The 15,938-nt window shown below is 38.2% G+C and overlaps 1 protein-coding gene across 1 annotated transcript; it reads right to left on the bottom strand.

The window, feature by feature from the left end:
• Window positions 1–1,027: 1,027 nt before the first annotated feature.
• Window positions 1,028–14,855, bottom strand: LOC108703884 (chymotrypsin-like protease CTRL-1). Its single transcript, XM_041577086.1, has 7 exons — window positions 14,762–14,855; window positions 11,174–11,209; window positions 9,369–9,534; window positions 8,236–8,507; window positions 5,040–5,197; window positions 3,799–4,034; window positions 1,028–1,282 (listed from the first exon to the last, which is right to left on the bottom strand). Exons 1-7 carry the CDS (start codon window positions 14,805–14,807, stop codon window positions 1,219–1,221), a joined length of 978 nt encoding a protein of 325 aa, XP_041433020.1. The 5' UTR covers window positions 14,808–14,855; the 3' UTR covers window positions 1,028–1,218.
• Between the last annotated feature and the right edge of the window lie 1,083 nt (window positions 14,856–15,938).

The raw sequence follows: 15,938 nt of genomic DNA, 5'->3' as shown, positions 1-15,938 counted from the left end.
GAAGCTTGTTGTGACTTCACAAAGATTCAACATGTAGTTCAAATGATTCTGTTAAGATTATGCTGGTCTATGTTATGTTCTCTATCACCAAGTTGGAGAGGTGTTTATTGTCTCTGTTATACCTGCTATATTATTCATAAAGTGAATGAAGCAACAACTACAGTTACTCTGTGGGCATATGAATATGCTACAAGGCCAACTGATTGTAAATAAGTTATAATTATTGCCCTGATCCCATCTCACAACTATGGCTATTGTAGGTCTCTAACGTTCACCTGCACCAACCGGCCTTTTGCTGATGAGCTCTCCCTGTTCCTTCATCGTTTTTATCTGTAGAAGGATCTCTGTTAGCCTGTCTGAGCATGCTAGCGCTCCTCAACAGCAGCATCTGGGTAGCCCCAAACTTAAATAAAAACGTGACAGAACAGAAGGGCAGTGTGTCAGTGGATATAGGCGGCACCAAGGAGGAAGAGATGGGAAGACTAGTCCTTCAGGCAGGAGATGATGGGCATGTCGCCCCCAGCATTTTGCTGCCCTGGGCCTGCCTGCTCCTAATTCCAGCCCTGTCTAAAGTCCTCCTTGTTACCCCCCATCCTGACCTGGTTACCCTCCCTCATTGTCCCGTTCACCCAGCTTTACTTCTGTCAACATTCAGTCACAAATTCTTTCCAAGATGGTGACCCCCTGTGACAAGTTTGAAGTCCTGGATCATTGCTGCTATTGACAAGCTCAAACTTTAGCCTCGTGCAATAAGTTCACTATTTAAAATATGCCATTTTTGGCGATATTCATTTTTAAGGTTAAGTTCTCCTCAAATGCCGTTCAATATTATTTTATTCAAGTGCCTTGTTTGCAGTGTAGGACACATAATCTAAGGTAATGCTGTCAGTGTTGGTTTTCTGTTGCATGATATAAATATGCAAATGTGGTTATAATATAATGTCTGAGGGTATGTTCTTGTACACCGAGATTTATTGCAAAATTTCATATATAGTTATAGAATGTCGAATAAAATCAAGGCATGATGTTAATTTATAAGGGAAATACTGTATTAAATCATCAATATATAAATACTCCAATGATGAAATAACAGTTGCTTTGCATCATAATAATAAACATAACACAGACATTTAACACATTCAGCGAAACGCTAATAGATAACAGGGCTTCATGGTTTATTAAGAAGACGTAGAATCCTTCAGTATTTCTGCTCACACCTCACCATTGGAGCCAAGTAGCAGCGCTCAGCATTAGACTTAACAAAGGGTTCCGTAGGATCAACCTGTTTAGAAAGAAACACATAAAATCTGTAATAGCTTTATATTACAATGAGAACATTCTATTTAAATGTAAAGAGATTTTGACACCAGATTTTTTACATCTCTCATAACTAGGGATGCACCGAATCCACTTTTTTGGATTCGGCCGAATCCGAACCTTGTCTTTGCATGACATTTATAAATGTATAAATTATTTCCCTGATGATATTACATTATCTGCTCCCCATGATTCTTCATAAAGGGGCTGCCATATTTGTGCAGCAGGAGGCCGTTAGCATTAGAAACTCTATCGACAGGTTGAAAAGGGACAGTCAAGTTAAGAAACTTCATGTAACAATTACTCACAAAAGCAAAGCTAACATTGAAAAATTACCAACATGACCTATAGGTAACTTTCAATGTACATTATTATTTTTAGTTCAGTGTCAAAATCACTTTAAAGGGATGAGTAACATGTCCAGTCTGTAGTCCTTCACAGCTCATATAAATAATGTATCTGGAATTTATATTCCTAATTGCTTCCTTTTATCCTCATAATTTACAGTAGGGGGTACATTATCCCTTATAATACATGAGAGATACTCAGAGTTCCCTGTATAACTCAGCCTGCAGCCTTGTGCCTTTATATGGTCACAGAACAACCCCTCAGTGACTTCTAATATCCTTATCATTTACAGTAGGGGGTACATTATCCCTTATAATACATGAGTGATACTCAGAGTTCCCTGTATAACTCAACCTGCAGCCTTGTGCCTTTATATGGTCACAGAACAACCCCTCAGTGACTTCTAATATCCTTATCATTTACAGTAGGGGGTACATTATCCCTTATAATACATGAGAGATACTCAGAGTTCCCTGTATAACTCAGCCTGCAGCCTTGTGTCTTTATATAGTCACAGAACAACCCCTCAGTGACTTTTAATATCCTTATCATTTACAGTAGGGGGTACATTATCCCTTATAATACATGAGTGATACTCAGAGTTCCCTGTATAACATAGCCTGCAGTCTTGTGTCTTTATATGGTCACAGAACAACCCCTCAGTGACTTCTAATATCCTTATCATTTACAGTAGGGGGTACATTATCCCTTATAATACATGAGTGATACTCAGAGTCCCCTGTATAACTCAGCCTTCAGCCTTGTGCCTTTATATGGTCACAGAACAACCCCTCAGTGACTTCTAATATCCTTATCATTTACAGTAGGGGGTACATTATCCTTTATAATACAGGAGTGATACTCAGAGTTCCCTGTATAACTCGGCCTGCAGCCTTGTGTCTTTATATGGTCACAGAACAACCCCTCAGTGACTTCTAATATCCTTATCATTTACAGTAGGGGGTACATTATCCCTTATAATACATGAGTGATACTCAGAGTTCCCTGTATAACTCAGCCTGCAGCCTTGTGCCTTTATATGGTCACAGAACAACCCCTCAGTGACTTCTAATATCCTTATCATTTACAGTAGGGGGTACATTATCCCTTATAATACATGAGTGATACTCAGAGTTCCCTGTATAACTCAGCCTGCAGCCTTGTGCCTTTATATGGTCACAGAACAACCCCTCAGTGACTTCTAATATCCTTATCATTTACAGTAGGGGGTACATTATCCTTTATAATACAGGAGTGATACTCAGAGTTCCCTGTATAACTCAGCCTGCAGCCTTGTGTCTTTATATGGTCACAGTACAACCCCTCAGTGACTTCCAATATACTTATCATTTACAGTAGGGGGTACATTATCCCTTATAATACATGAGTGATACTCAGAGTTCCCTGTATAACTCAGCCTGCAGCCTTGTGCCTTTATATGGTCAGAGAACAACCCCTCAGTGACTTCTAATATCCTTATCATTTACAGTAGGGGGTACATTATCCCTTATAATACATGAGTGATGGAGTTCCCTGTATAGCTCATCCTGCAGCCTTGTGTCTTTTTATGAACATACTGAAGCCTATTTTAAGTTTACAAACTTGTTCTTGCTCATCATTTTGCACTTATATCGGAAAAGTGGGTTTACATAACTCATTCTTTATAGTTCACATAAGGGGTGTATTATCCCATGTGCATTACAATCCCTGACAGCAAGACATATTTTAAAAATTATAACTAAAGACCTATGATAAATGAAGTGTTTGTTAGGAGATACTTTGCAATGAAATGTCACAAAGATATGAACAACGTCTACATTTAAAGACTACTCTGCATGCGGGTGAGTGGGAGGAGATATGACCTTGCTGTGGTCCTTTTCTTCAATCCCCAGCCAATATTTGGAGTTCTCTCTATTCACCGGATGTAAGTGGAGCCCTCTACTCATGGCACAATGATGATCAGATCTAAGCTTAGGTGAGTATCACCTGTACGGGAAGTTGACAATGGCCAACATATTTTTTTTTCAAGTTCGACTATTGAGTAACTACTGTATATCAAATATGACTTGAGTTACCAAAATGGAAGAAAATTAAATAAATGGAAATGTAAAGTGAATCAAACACGGAACTCACCAACTCAGAGACTGAACAACTGGCAGCGTGTTCATGAAATCAAGTGTTACCCAAGGTGTTAATGCAATGCTTCCTGATGCACTAGAGGCAACATATTTCTCAATCCAGTTCTTGTAGGCAGGCACAAAAGTGTACACTGAGGGGTGTCCAAACCCACATCCAAATCCAAAAATCACAATTCCAACCAAGTACCACTGCTCACGTTCATAACAGACCAGTGGCCCCCCACCATCACCCTGTCAAGAACAGAAAAAATCGTAATCATTTTAGGAATAAATGGCAATAGAGATAAAAAGGTATAACATGAGCATTGCATTGTAACCAAAATTTGTCACTGTTGAAGTGAAGGGCGAATCTGTCAGGGGACGTTTTTGACTCTTGTTACAATACATTGAAGTCTATGGGTGTTTTTCGGCTGGGAAACGTGGTGAACATTTTCTCCAAATTCTATTTTAGCAAAGAGCAGGATATCAGTTAAAGAAGTAACAAAGGCAAATATATTATCTTACTCCAAATTTTACGCAAATTAGAAAATGCTCTAATGCGTTACCATTATATATTTCTTTTAGTTTAGTAATGACCTGTGTGTTAGATCCTTCTAAAGCTCAGTACCTAAGGGTGAAGTCCAAAAACAAAAGCTGTAGCATGACTACATAATGTTGTAATATTGGATGTAGTTTGTATTGTTAAAGAGGCATTTACAAAATTACATTATTGTGTAGTGATTGGTGAATTTTTCCATCTGCCCTGGATTAGCAGCAAAATTCCACATTTCACCATTTGCGATTTTTCATGTTTTTTTTGCAATACTGCATGAAAAAATTTGCAGCAGAAAAATTTGCTGCAACAAAAAAGTATCAGAGAAAAAAATGCCCCAATACAAAAAAAAGTCCATTGGCTTTAATGCATTTGGAGCGAGAAAAATTGTTGGACGCATGAAAAATTGTTGTTCGTAAAAAAAGTTTACGCCCGTTGACTGCAATGCGTTTTGCTAACTTTTCGCCATTTTGTGAATTTTTGCGCAGTTTCGCGTATTTTTCTGTGAAACGGGACAGATTCGCTCATCACTACTATTTTGTTGTATTAGGCTGCCATGTTTGTATTTGCAATTTCTTTAGAAATTTCCAGCAACTTCATTTCTTGTAAGTGTCCTGATCAGAAACCATAATTTATTCATATTCAACTACAGGGAAGGGCAATATTGAATTGCAACCCTCTTGCTCACAAGTGACATCACTCACCATACAGGGGCTTCTTATGCCTTGCATATCCATTGCACAGATCATGCCATCTTTAATGATATGCCCAATGTGCCCTTTGTCGTAATAACTCCGGCACTGCTCAATACTTATCAAACGCATTTCCACCTCTTGCAGAATAACAGGCTTTGGTTTTGTGCCTGTGAGAAGAGAAAATCATGGTATGAAAAGGACTGTGAAGCTGTAAACCGTGATCTGCATCTATTAACATCATTAAAACAGACCTTATTAAAGCATACAGAACACTCTTTGCTTTTCCTGCTTCTAAAGGCAAAAACTTTTTCTTTAACTAATTTTAAAATCTAGGGAAAATACATCCATTTTCAATTGGATATTTTTTTAAAGAGAATGTAAACCCGACTGCACTACTCCCTTACATATAGAGATATACATATATTACAAAGATGTCCTTTATCCCCATGTTTGATTTCAAATTTAATCATGAAAAAATGTCATTGATATCTCTATATGTAAGATAACAGCAAGATGCCTGACATAGTGCCGGGAATCATCATTCTCATTGGTCACTTCTTTTGCATTTATAATGAAGTTTTTAAACAGTAGAATTCTTATTTGTCCATTTTCTTGAATCTATAATAAAGTTTTTTGGCAACCTCTATAGAAGACAAGGGGGCGCTGCGGGATAGTGTTATGGCTGGGTGTTCAATGGCTTTAAAGCACTTTTGAAGCAGTAACTCTGATGTTGTATGTGCTACAGTGTACCTTGAACTTCTGACCGATGGCAAAGGCTTACCCACAGGTAGAGTTCTCCATATTTGAGTGGAATATATTTTATCCCCCCATGTTTGATTTTGAGTTTATAATGAAGATTTTCAAAATTACACAATTATCTCCATATATAGTTACATAGTTAAATTGGGTTGAAAAAAGACAAATTCCATCAACTTCAACCCCTCCAAATAAAAACCCAGCATCCATACACACACTCCTCCCTACTTTCACATGAATTATATATACCCATATCTATACTAACTATAGAGCTTAGTATCACAATAGCCTTTGATATTATGTCTGTCCAAGAAATCATCCAAGTCCCTCTTATAGTCATTAACTGAATCAGCCATCACAACATCACCCGGCAGTGCATTCCCCAACCTCACTGTCCTGACTGTGAAGAACCCCCTACTTTGCTTCATATGAAAGTTCTTTCTTCTAGTCTGAAGGGGAGGCCTCTGGTACGTGATCCACTTTATGGGTAAAAATGTCTCCTGCTATTTGTCTATAATGTCCTCTAATGTACTTGTAAAGTGTAATCATGTCCCCTCGCAAGCGCCTTTTTTCCAGAGAATACAACCCCAACCTTGACAGTCTACCCTCCTAATTTAAGTCTTCCCTCCCTCTAACCAGTTTAGTTGCGCTTAGTCTCTGCACTCTCTCCAGCTCATTTATATCCCTCTCAAGGACTGGAGTCCAAAACTGAACTGCATACTCCAGATGAGGCCTCACCAGGGACCTATAAAGAGGCAGAATTATGTTTTCATACCTTGAGTTAATGCCCTTTTTTATACAAGACAGAACTTTATTTGCTTTAGTAGCCACAGAATGACACTGCCCAGAATTAGACAACTTGTTATCTACAAAAAAACCCAGATCCTTCTCATTTAAGAAAACTCCCAACACACTGCCATTTAGTGTATAACTTGCATTTATATTATTTTTGCCAAAGTGCATAACCTGCATTTATCAACATTGAACCTCATTTTCCAGTTTGCTGCCCAGTTTTCCAATTTAGTCAAATCACTGTGCAAAGTGGCAGCATCCTGCATGGAACCTATAGTTCTGCACAATTTAGTATCATGAGCAAATATAGAAATAGTATTTTCAATGCCCTCCTACAGGTCATTAATAAACAAGTAGAAAAGCAAGGGACCTGTAAAGAACTCTGCCATACTCCACTAATAACACTGGTCCAATTAGAAAATGTTCCATTTACCACCACTCTTTGTAATTTATCTTTAAGCCAGTTCTCTATTCAGGTTCAAATACTATGTTCCAGGCCAATATTCCTTAATTTAATCAGTAACCTTCTGTGTGACACTGTATCAATTTTTTTTAGCAAAGTCTAAGTAGATCACATCCACTGCCATCCCAGAATCAATGTCCCTGCTTACCTTCTCATAAAAAGAAATTAAATTAGTCTAGCAAGATCAATTACACATAAAACCATGCTGGCACAAACTCATAGTATTATGATTTGCTATGAAGTCCAGTATCTTATCCTTTATTAACCCTTCAAAAAGCTTTCCTACCACTGATGTCAGACTAAACGGCCTATAGTTTTGAGGCTGAGAATGGGATTCACATTAGCAATTTGCCAGATTCTCCGCACCATGCCAGACCTCAATGAATCCTGTTAAATTAAGTAAAGAGGTTTGGCAATCATACCTAAGTACCCTGGGATGAATACCATCGGGCACTGGACCTTTGTTTATCTTAACATGTTCTAGTCTCTTTTGAATTTCCTCATGTGCGAACCATGCATCTTTAGTTGTATTACTAAAATTGAGACTATTAAGAAAAAAACCTTCATTAACTGTTTCCTCATTTGTGTAGACAGACAAAAAACAACAGTTCAGCTGACCCCCTCTGATATTAAGGGTCCCACCCCTTCCTTCTTAATGTTTTTGCTATTGACATGGTGCTGGGAATCAGCATTCTCATTGGTCAATTCTTTTGCATTTATAATGAGGCTGTTGATCAGTAGAATTCTCATTTGTGAATTTTATTGCATTTATAATTAAAATTTTCATCAACTTCTATGGCTGAATTTACTCCCCTTTAAGAGAAACAGGAGTAAAGATATCCCTTCCCTGCAGAGCTTACAATCTAATGGATGGATATTGGTCTTCCTATCTATGAAAATATGTCATTACTGTGAAGCTTTAGCCCTCTACACATGACTTAACTCGTACAATCCTTTGTGTACCTGAAACTGAGTAAACTACATTTCCTAGCAAACCTTATGTCACTGACATGTAAAATGGCAGCTCCCATTTGGAATTTACAAAAGTAGCAGTATCATTAAAGCTCTATAGGAAAGAGACATTTGATATCTGAAAAATGATAATTAGTAGTAACAGTACTTAAACAGTTCTTATACTAACAGGATTTAAAGATATACATGGTAAAACAAAATATCAGTTGAATAACTACTCACTATTAAACTCAAGGTCTCCCCAACCACTCACTATGCAACTGTGACCAGGAGTAAATTGGGTGGAAGTTGCAGAAAGACAAACTGGAAGGATGACGTCTGTGAAGGCCACACTCTGAGAAAGTTCTACAAGGGCAATGTTATTACTCAGATCTGTCGCATTGTAACTTGGATGGACATAAATTGCTTTCACTGGAACATCATTTTCCTCCTTAAGGTTTCCAGTAATTTTGTAGGCCCCAAGAATAGCGATAACGGAGGATGGGTTGTAGGTGCTATAAAAAGAGATAGCAGATAGAGAAAATAGAGGAAACCATTTTAGAGAAAATGATGATAAACAGAGAAATAAAAAAAGGTCAAATCAAAGTTCTACTGAATGCACACAATAACATACACAATTAGTTTACATGCATTTTTTGTGTATTTTATGAAAACAATTGCAAAGGTCATAATAAGGTCTTCACTGTAAAAAGCACACTGCAGATAGTGCTGGGAGCTGTGCCCTGAAGATTAAAGCCAGCATTATTTGCTCGGCTTGGAGAGCTTGGGAACCCAGCTTGAGGAGATGGAGATGCTGTGGATGCCTTTACCAGCTCTGTATGAGCCCTGGTGAGTCTCCCTGAGGAAGGGTAGCAAAAGGCTCCAGAGTGTGTCCCCTGTGTGAGGACAGGTGTTGTGCATGTGCTGCTATGTGGGAGCAACTGCCTCTTTCCAACAGGAGAGGTATTTGGGCAGGTAGCCCCAGGGCAGGGGTGTTATTGATATTTTGTATTTGCATTTTACTTCTCTGACAAGTTATATAAAGTTTTATTGGTTGTTGCATGTGTGTGATTTATTATTTGTTTCCTAGTGGGGCCACACGTAGGTGAATCCCTGGATCACACTAGGTGGAGGCACTGCCATGGAGAGAAATTCCCAGTTCCCTTTCATTTAGCAAATGGGATTTAGGACCTGTGGATGGTAAGATATTGATTATGTACATCCTATAACATAAGGTTACACTGTAGATAAGGTTACACTGTAGATGACCAAGTGAAAAGTACTTAAATCAGGGCGGCTCCTGACAAATATATTGGAGTTGACATGTCAACAAATACACACACTTATAAAGAGTAACCAAATACATGAAAACACACCCATTAAAGCAATGCGCTACGGTCACAACAAAGTTGCTGCTGATGAGAGATCCACCACAATGGCGTCTTCCAGGAAGCCACAGCATTACTTGCCAGGGATTTTCCCCCTTCTTTGCGTCCTGCCCACCTGCAATGCGACTGCTGACCATCTTAGGCATTCCACAAGCTGCATCAATGGGAGAAACCATAGAAGAAAGTAAAATACAAGTCAGTGCAACATATTCCTGCTTAGAATATAAGCTTAATGTCACACATGCCCTTTTCTCTGCCAGCAATATAAACACCAGTGGAGAATGGATGATTATTTTAGATACAAATTCAGCCACTGCCCTTGGGGTGCTGGGGCTTTCTTACACTCATTCTTATAATGAACAATCTGGGACATTAAGCGGCAGATTTATTGAGGGTCGAGTTGTGTTTTTCACAAAAAAAATTGAGTTTGGAGGTTATTTTTAAGTCAAAAATGTATTATACCCCGACCCTAGAAATAGCTTGAATCCAAAAATACACCATCTAAAACCTGTCGAGGTCACGTAGGAGCCAATTGCAGATTTCCCTAGAACCATTTGAAGATGTTAATAGCCTTTATGATATTCGAGTATTTTTTGGAGGTTTTTTCTTTAAAACTCAATTCAAGTTTTTAGGTCGTTAACCCCAAACTCACTGATTCGAGTTTTTTTTCCATGGAAAACATGAGTTGTGAGTTCATTTGAGTTCATTCGAAGTCTAAAAAAAACCTCACATACAGTAGCTCTAAAATTTGACCTAAAAATGCTTGCATACTTGTACCCAAACATTGCAGGTGGCATAGCACTCATTAGGCATTTAATGTTTTTGTTACAAAAAAGTTATTGTTTATCCCAAAGTGCTGGCTCTATTAGCCCAAACCACCAGTGGGGAAACTGATCGGTGCCCTTTTACTACAAAATTACGGGGGGATTGGATGTAAATATACCCTCATCACCCCTTCCAGTGCTCAAACTGTACATTTTTGTACTTTGTTTAAAATGAGCTGGGTGAAGATATCACGCTTTTCCCCAGTTGTGCCTTGATTAAGTATTACACAGTCATACAACTTTAGAAGAGAGGAGATGCTGCTGTTTATTTTTCTGTGATAGAAAAATGGTGTTTAGGTGGACTACTGGCCATGGAGACCTTGGGAGAACTTTTAGCAAATTCTTCATTCATCCAGTCCTGTTGCTATAACTCTTGAAAGAATAAGTAAACCTTTACAAAAAGTGAATGTAAAATTGATGAGGTTGCTATTCTTAGCGCTTTTGCAATGTACATTCACATATTTATTTATTTTTCATTCCTTGACAACTTCCTTGACTACTTGCTGGTCAGACTGGTGGGAAACTGACCAGCAGGTGGCGCTGTTGTAACAAAATGCATTCATATTAACAGCACATGTATCCCTTAATATCTTGGAATGAAAAATAAATAAATAATGAATGTAAATTACAAAAGTGCTTAGAATAGCACCATCATCAATTTTACATTCATTTCTTTTAAAGGTTTACTTCTTGAAGGGTCTTGAATGCAGTATTGTGGGTAAAACATGATAGTATGCATTATATAGTGCAGGGGTGGTTTATTTTTAAGTAAACCTTTAGTATGTTAATAAATCATCATCATAAAATATTCAATAGTCAATTCTAAGCAAAGTTAAATTTGTCTTTATTGTTTTATTTTTTGTAGTTGATTTTAATTATTTGCCTTTTTCTTCTGACTCTTTTCAGCTTTCAGATAGGGGTCACTGACCCCAGCTAAAACAAATTCTCTGTCAATGAATCTATACTTACTTGGCTCATGATCTTCTTCTGCAAATCCAAAGATCCCTAACAAAATATAAAAGACATCAATTATAACTAGCAGTACCTTTATTCTTCTTAGGGGAACATCTGTCACAAGGCAAATTTAGGTGTTAGTTATAGGGGGTTGGGATTAGGGTTATCAGGAATTACATTTGGCACAACAGCATGAATTTCATCTGCTTTCTCTGTAAAAATAAGACAATATCTTGTAAATGATAACAAAGTATGCTGCATCTGTGTTAATGGAGGAACAATTGGATGAGGGGTTTCTAATCCAATATTATTGTGTTTAGGATGATATTGTAATCAGTATTAATCATTATTATCCAAACCCCTACTGTAAATGATAAGGATATAAGAAGTCACTGAGGGGATGTTCTGTGACCATATAAAGACACAAGGCTGCAGGCTGAGTTATACAGGGAACTCTGAGTATCACTCATGTATTATAAGGGATAATGTACCTCCTACTGTAAATGATAAGGATATTAGAAGTCACTGAGGGGTTGTTCTGTGACCATATAAAGGCACAAGGCTGCAGGCTGAGTTATACAGGGAACTCTGAGTATCACTCATGTCTTATAAGGGATAATGTACCTCCTACTGTAAATGATAAGGATATTAGAAGTCACTGAGGGGTTGTTCTGTGACCATATAAAGGCACAAGGCTGCAGGCTGAGTTATACAGGGAACTCTGAGTATCACTCATGTATTATAAGGGATAATGTACCCCCTACTGTAAATAATAAGGATATTAGAAGTCACTGAGGGGTTGTTCTGTGACCATATAAAGGCACAAGGCTGCAGGCTGAGTTATACAGGGAACTCTGAGTATCACTCATGTATTATAAGGGATAATGTACCCCCTACTGTAAATGATAAGGATATTAGAAGTCACTGAGGGGTTGTTCTGTGACCATATAAAGGCACAAGGCTGCAGGCTGAGTTATACAGGGAACTCTGAGTATCACTTATGTATTATAAGGGATAATGTACCCCCTACTGTAAATGATAAGGATATTAGAAGTCACTGAGGGGTTGTTCTGTGACCATATAAAGGCACAAGGCTGCATGCTGAGTTATACAGGGAACTCTGAGTATCACTCATGTCTTATAAGGGATAATGTACCCCCTACTGTAAATGATAAGGATATTAGGAGTCACTGAGGGGTTGTTCTGTGACCATATAAAGGCACAAGGCTGCAGGCTGAGTTATACAGGGAACTCTGAGTATCACTCATGTATTATAAGGGATAATGTACCCCCTACTGTAAATGATAAGGATATTAGAAGTCACTGAGGGGTTGTTCTGTGACCATATAAAGGCACAAGGCTGCAGGCTGAGTTATACAGGGAACTCTGAGTATCACTCATGTCTTATAAGGGATAATGTACCCCCCTACTGTAAATAAAATGTTTTTACTTTTCTATAAATATGCCCCTAACAATCCTTTTAAGTCAGTAGAAAGTTGGTAGAGTCTAGTGAATGTTATATTCACCGTTTGAGAAAGATGTTCCTTGACTTGACTGTATAGTTAAAAGTTGTATACGCAAATATACAGCAATTTATAGGAACAGAAAATGGTGAATGATCAGATGGAAGACCCTTCAAGTTTTTGTAAATAAAGGGGATCTGGCTTTACCAAATTATTACTACAATTCTATGCCACTCAGTTAGTCTAAACCTAGAGGTGGTAAACTCCTAATTCAACTAACCAAGCCACAGTCTTTGAGGCAGGGTGATCTTTTCCAAGGCAGTGACAAATCAGCTACAGAGGGGCCTCTCCTCAAAGTATATACTTTATACATAGGAAAAACAGTGGCTTTGGTTTTTTAGAGTGCTCTGGGCTCCACCTTTTTGTAGGACATCTAAGAGGTCCAAGTGCACCATTATGAGTTGATGATGCCCTCCCTCATTTCAGGCACATGTTCTTGGACTTCAACTAAGGTGAAATCCCTGGGTGATGGCTGGGTTTTCACACAATTTGCACAACTGTAGAAACTACATATTATTTAGGCATCCTCGGTTACCACACACACATTCTATACCCAGTTCCCGGGGAGTACACCAGCCACTAAACCACTGAAATCACACTTGACCATTATTTGAGATGCCAATATCTGTCGAAACAGCTCAGTTGTAGCCATCAAAGTTATCCTAATCAATCCAATTACAGCATAACTTGACCCAGTTAAACATTTCTCCCAGATATGGAAATAGGACTTCCCCAAGCTGGACAAGGGGTCCTAGAAAGGCTCCCAGAATAACTGAAATAACCAACTCCAGTACAAACAAAAGGTAACAAAATAACAGAGTCAAACACAGAGAAACAGGATTTCCATCAGAGCCAGTTATTTTTAAAGAGTGAGCACCTCGGTTAAGGGTGCAAAACCTCCCCCCCCCCACAATGGATGTATTATACCTATCTGTCAATCAAAAACTGACTCCACCTACTGCATGAAGAGGGAATGAAGAGAAACAGGTTGCTCAGAGGAGAAGAGTGAAGACCAACTTGATTATTGCATAAACAGTACATAAGGTGTCATTAATTATATTTAGAAAGTTTCTTATTTTAGTGAGATGAAGCTTATAGTACATTTTCATGTTCACAATAGTTCCCCTTTAATGACAAAGGGAACAAACATCTCAATTAGAGTCAGGTACAGGTATATTTAATTTATGTAGCACTTTATAGGCTGACCACCCCTTTAAATGATTTTCTAGTTGACTTAAAGGGATACTGTCATGGGAAAAATGTTTTTTTTTTTTTTTTTTATAAAACACATCAGTTAATAGTGCTGCTCCAGCAGAATTCTGCACTGAAATCCATTTCTCAAAAGAGCAAACTGATTTTTTTTGTATATTTAATGAAATCTGACATGGGGCTAGACATATTGTCAGTTTCCTAGCTGCCCCCAGTCATGCGGCTTGTGCTCTGATAAACTTCACTCACTCTTTAAAGCTGTACTGCAAGTTGGAGTGATATCACCCCCTCCATTTCCCCCCAGCAGCCAAACAAAAGAACAATGGGAAGGTAACCAGATAACAGCTCCCTAACACAAGATAACAGCTGCCTGGTAGATCTAAGAACAACACTCAATAGTAAATCCAGGTCCCACTGAGACACATTCAGTTACATTGAGTAGGAGAAACAACAGCCTGTCAGAAAGCAGTTCCATCCTAAAGTGATGGCTCTTTCTGAAAGCACATGACCAGGCAAAATGACCTGAGATGCACCTACACACCAATATTACAACTAAAAAATACACTTGCTGGTTCAGGAATGACATTTTATATTGTAGAGTGAATTATTTGTAGTGTAAACAGTGTAGTTTAGAAATAAAAACGGCATCATAAAAATCAAGATTCCTTTTAAGGTATAAGTATATCATAATGCATATTCATGTACACACCATACCTTGCTGATCTGACCTTTCTGGATAAAATTAGATTTTGTTTTGGTCTATAGATGATTATTATTCAAAAGTCAGGAGCATGTGAATATCCAAACTAACCAAGATACATTTGTGCTGTAGAACCCAGATTTATTCTTTATGTGCATTGGATACACTTACCCAAGTTCAACAGGAGCAAACTTTGAATTAAATGGAATGACTTCATGGTTCTTTGCTGTGTCCACTGGCTACTGAGAGTAGATACGTGTCTTCTTTATACTGTGGGAGGGTTATCAGTTCTATTAAGTTCTCCAATCGGATATAAAGCACACCCATCCATTTCAGTCCTTACCATTAATTAATCCTGTCTGTATTTATTTTTTAAGAATTTTTAATTGGGGGAAATTTGAGGATTGCTGGAATGAAAGCTGTTGGGACAGATGCCAGTATTTGGTGCCAGGAGGAAGGGGAGGGGAGGACTCAACCCTGTATATGAAAATGAGCCAGTGCTGTCTTTAGAGGAAGAGACACAGTATTGATAATAATAAGTAACAATTAATCAACTGGAAGTACAACCACACCGTAAAGAGCTGGTAACACTAGTTTGTGTCCATTGATCAGATGACATTTTCCCACAAAATGCTTGTGGAAACCAAACAAAGCTACATCTTTGGAGATCTGTGATTGAAGTGGATTAAAATTCTAGTTGTAATTGTTTGAAGAGGTATAACTATGGAGGAGTCAGACTCTGCAGCTGCTGGGGGGGGGGGGTGTCCAGGAGGTATAGCGGGCGCCATGACACCCTAATTAATGAGCAATTTCAACATATATTAGCAAAACATCTAGATATGTTGGGGGCCCTAAAATGAATTTACTGTGAGGCCCAGTAAGATCGTGTTACATCGCTGATTGTAAGCTGTGTTCTTCTGTGTATAGTGCACAGTGTTGTTATATTAGTACCTCTATGACCTCGTACGTAAAGCAAAACCACGAAATAGTGCAAGTTCAAATACAGTGAGGTAGTTTATTGTGTCTAAAATATAAGACAACAGGTTTTGCCTGGGGAAGCGGTCGTGTGTCACCTGGGTGGTACCCGAATGCTTTCCAAAGATACTCCCAGATAACATAAGTTTATATACCCATTTTGATGTCATAGATGTGGGTGATAACAAATGGGGGTATGCTAATACCATACATAGTCTGACTCCTCCTTGTACAATTAATGTCTAGATAATTTGCTTAGTCTTACAAGTATTTCAGACAATATTGCAACATATGGTTCTTAGTTCCAACAGTCCGCAGCCTCGCAATCAGCTATTGGCTAAACATAGCCATTGTGGTATTTCCAGTAAGTTTG

The sequence above is a fragment of the Xenopus laevis genome, chromosome 9_10L (genome assembly GCF_017654675.1).
Source record: "Xenopus laevis strain J_2021 chromosome 9_10L, Xenopus_laevis_v10.1, whole genome shotgun sequence".
Lineage (NCBI taxonomy): Eukaryota > Metazoa > Chordata > Amphibia > Anura > Pipidae > Xenopus > Xenopus laevis.
The sequence above is the reverse complement of the archived record's forward strand: the minus strand, read 5'-3'. Positions and strand labels throughout refer to the sequence as shown.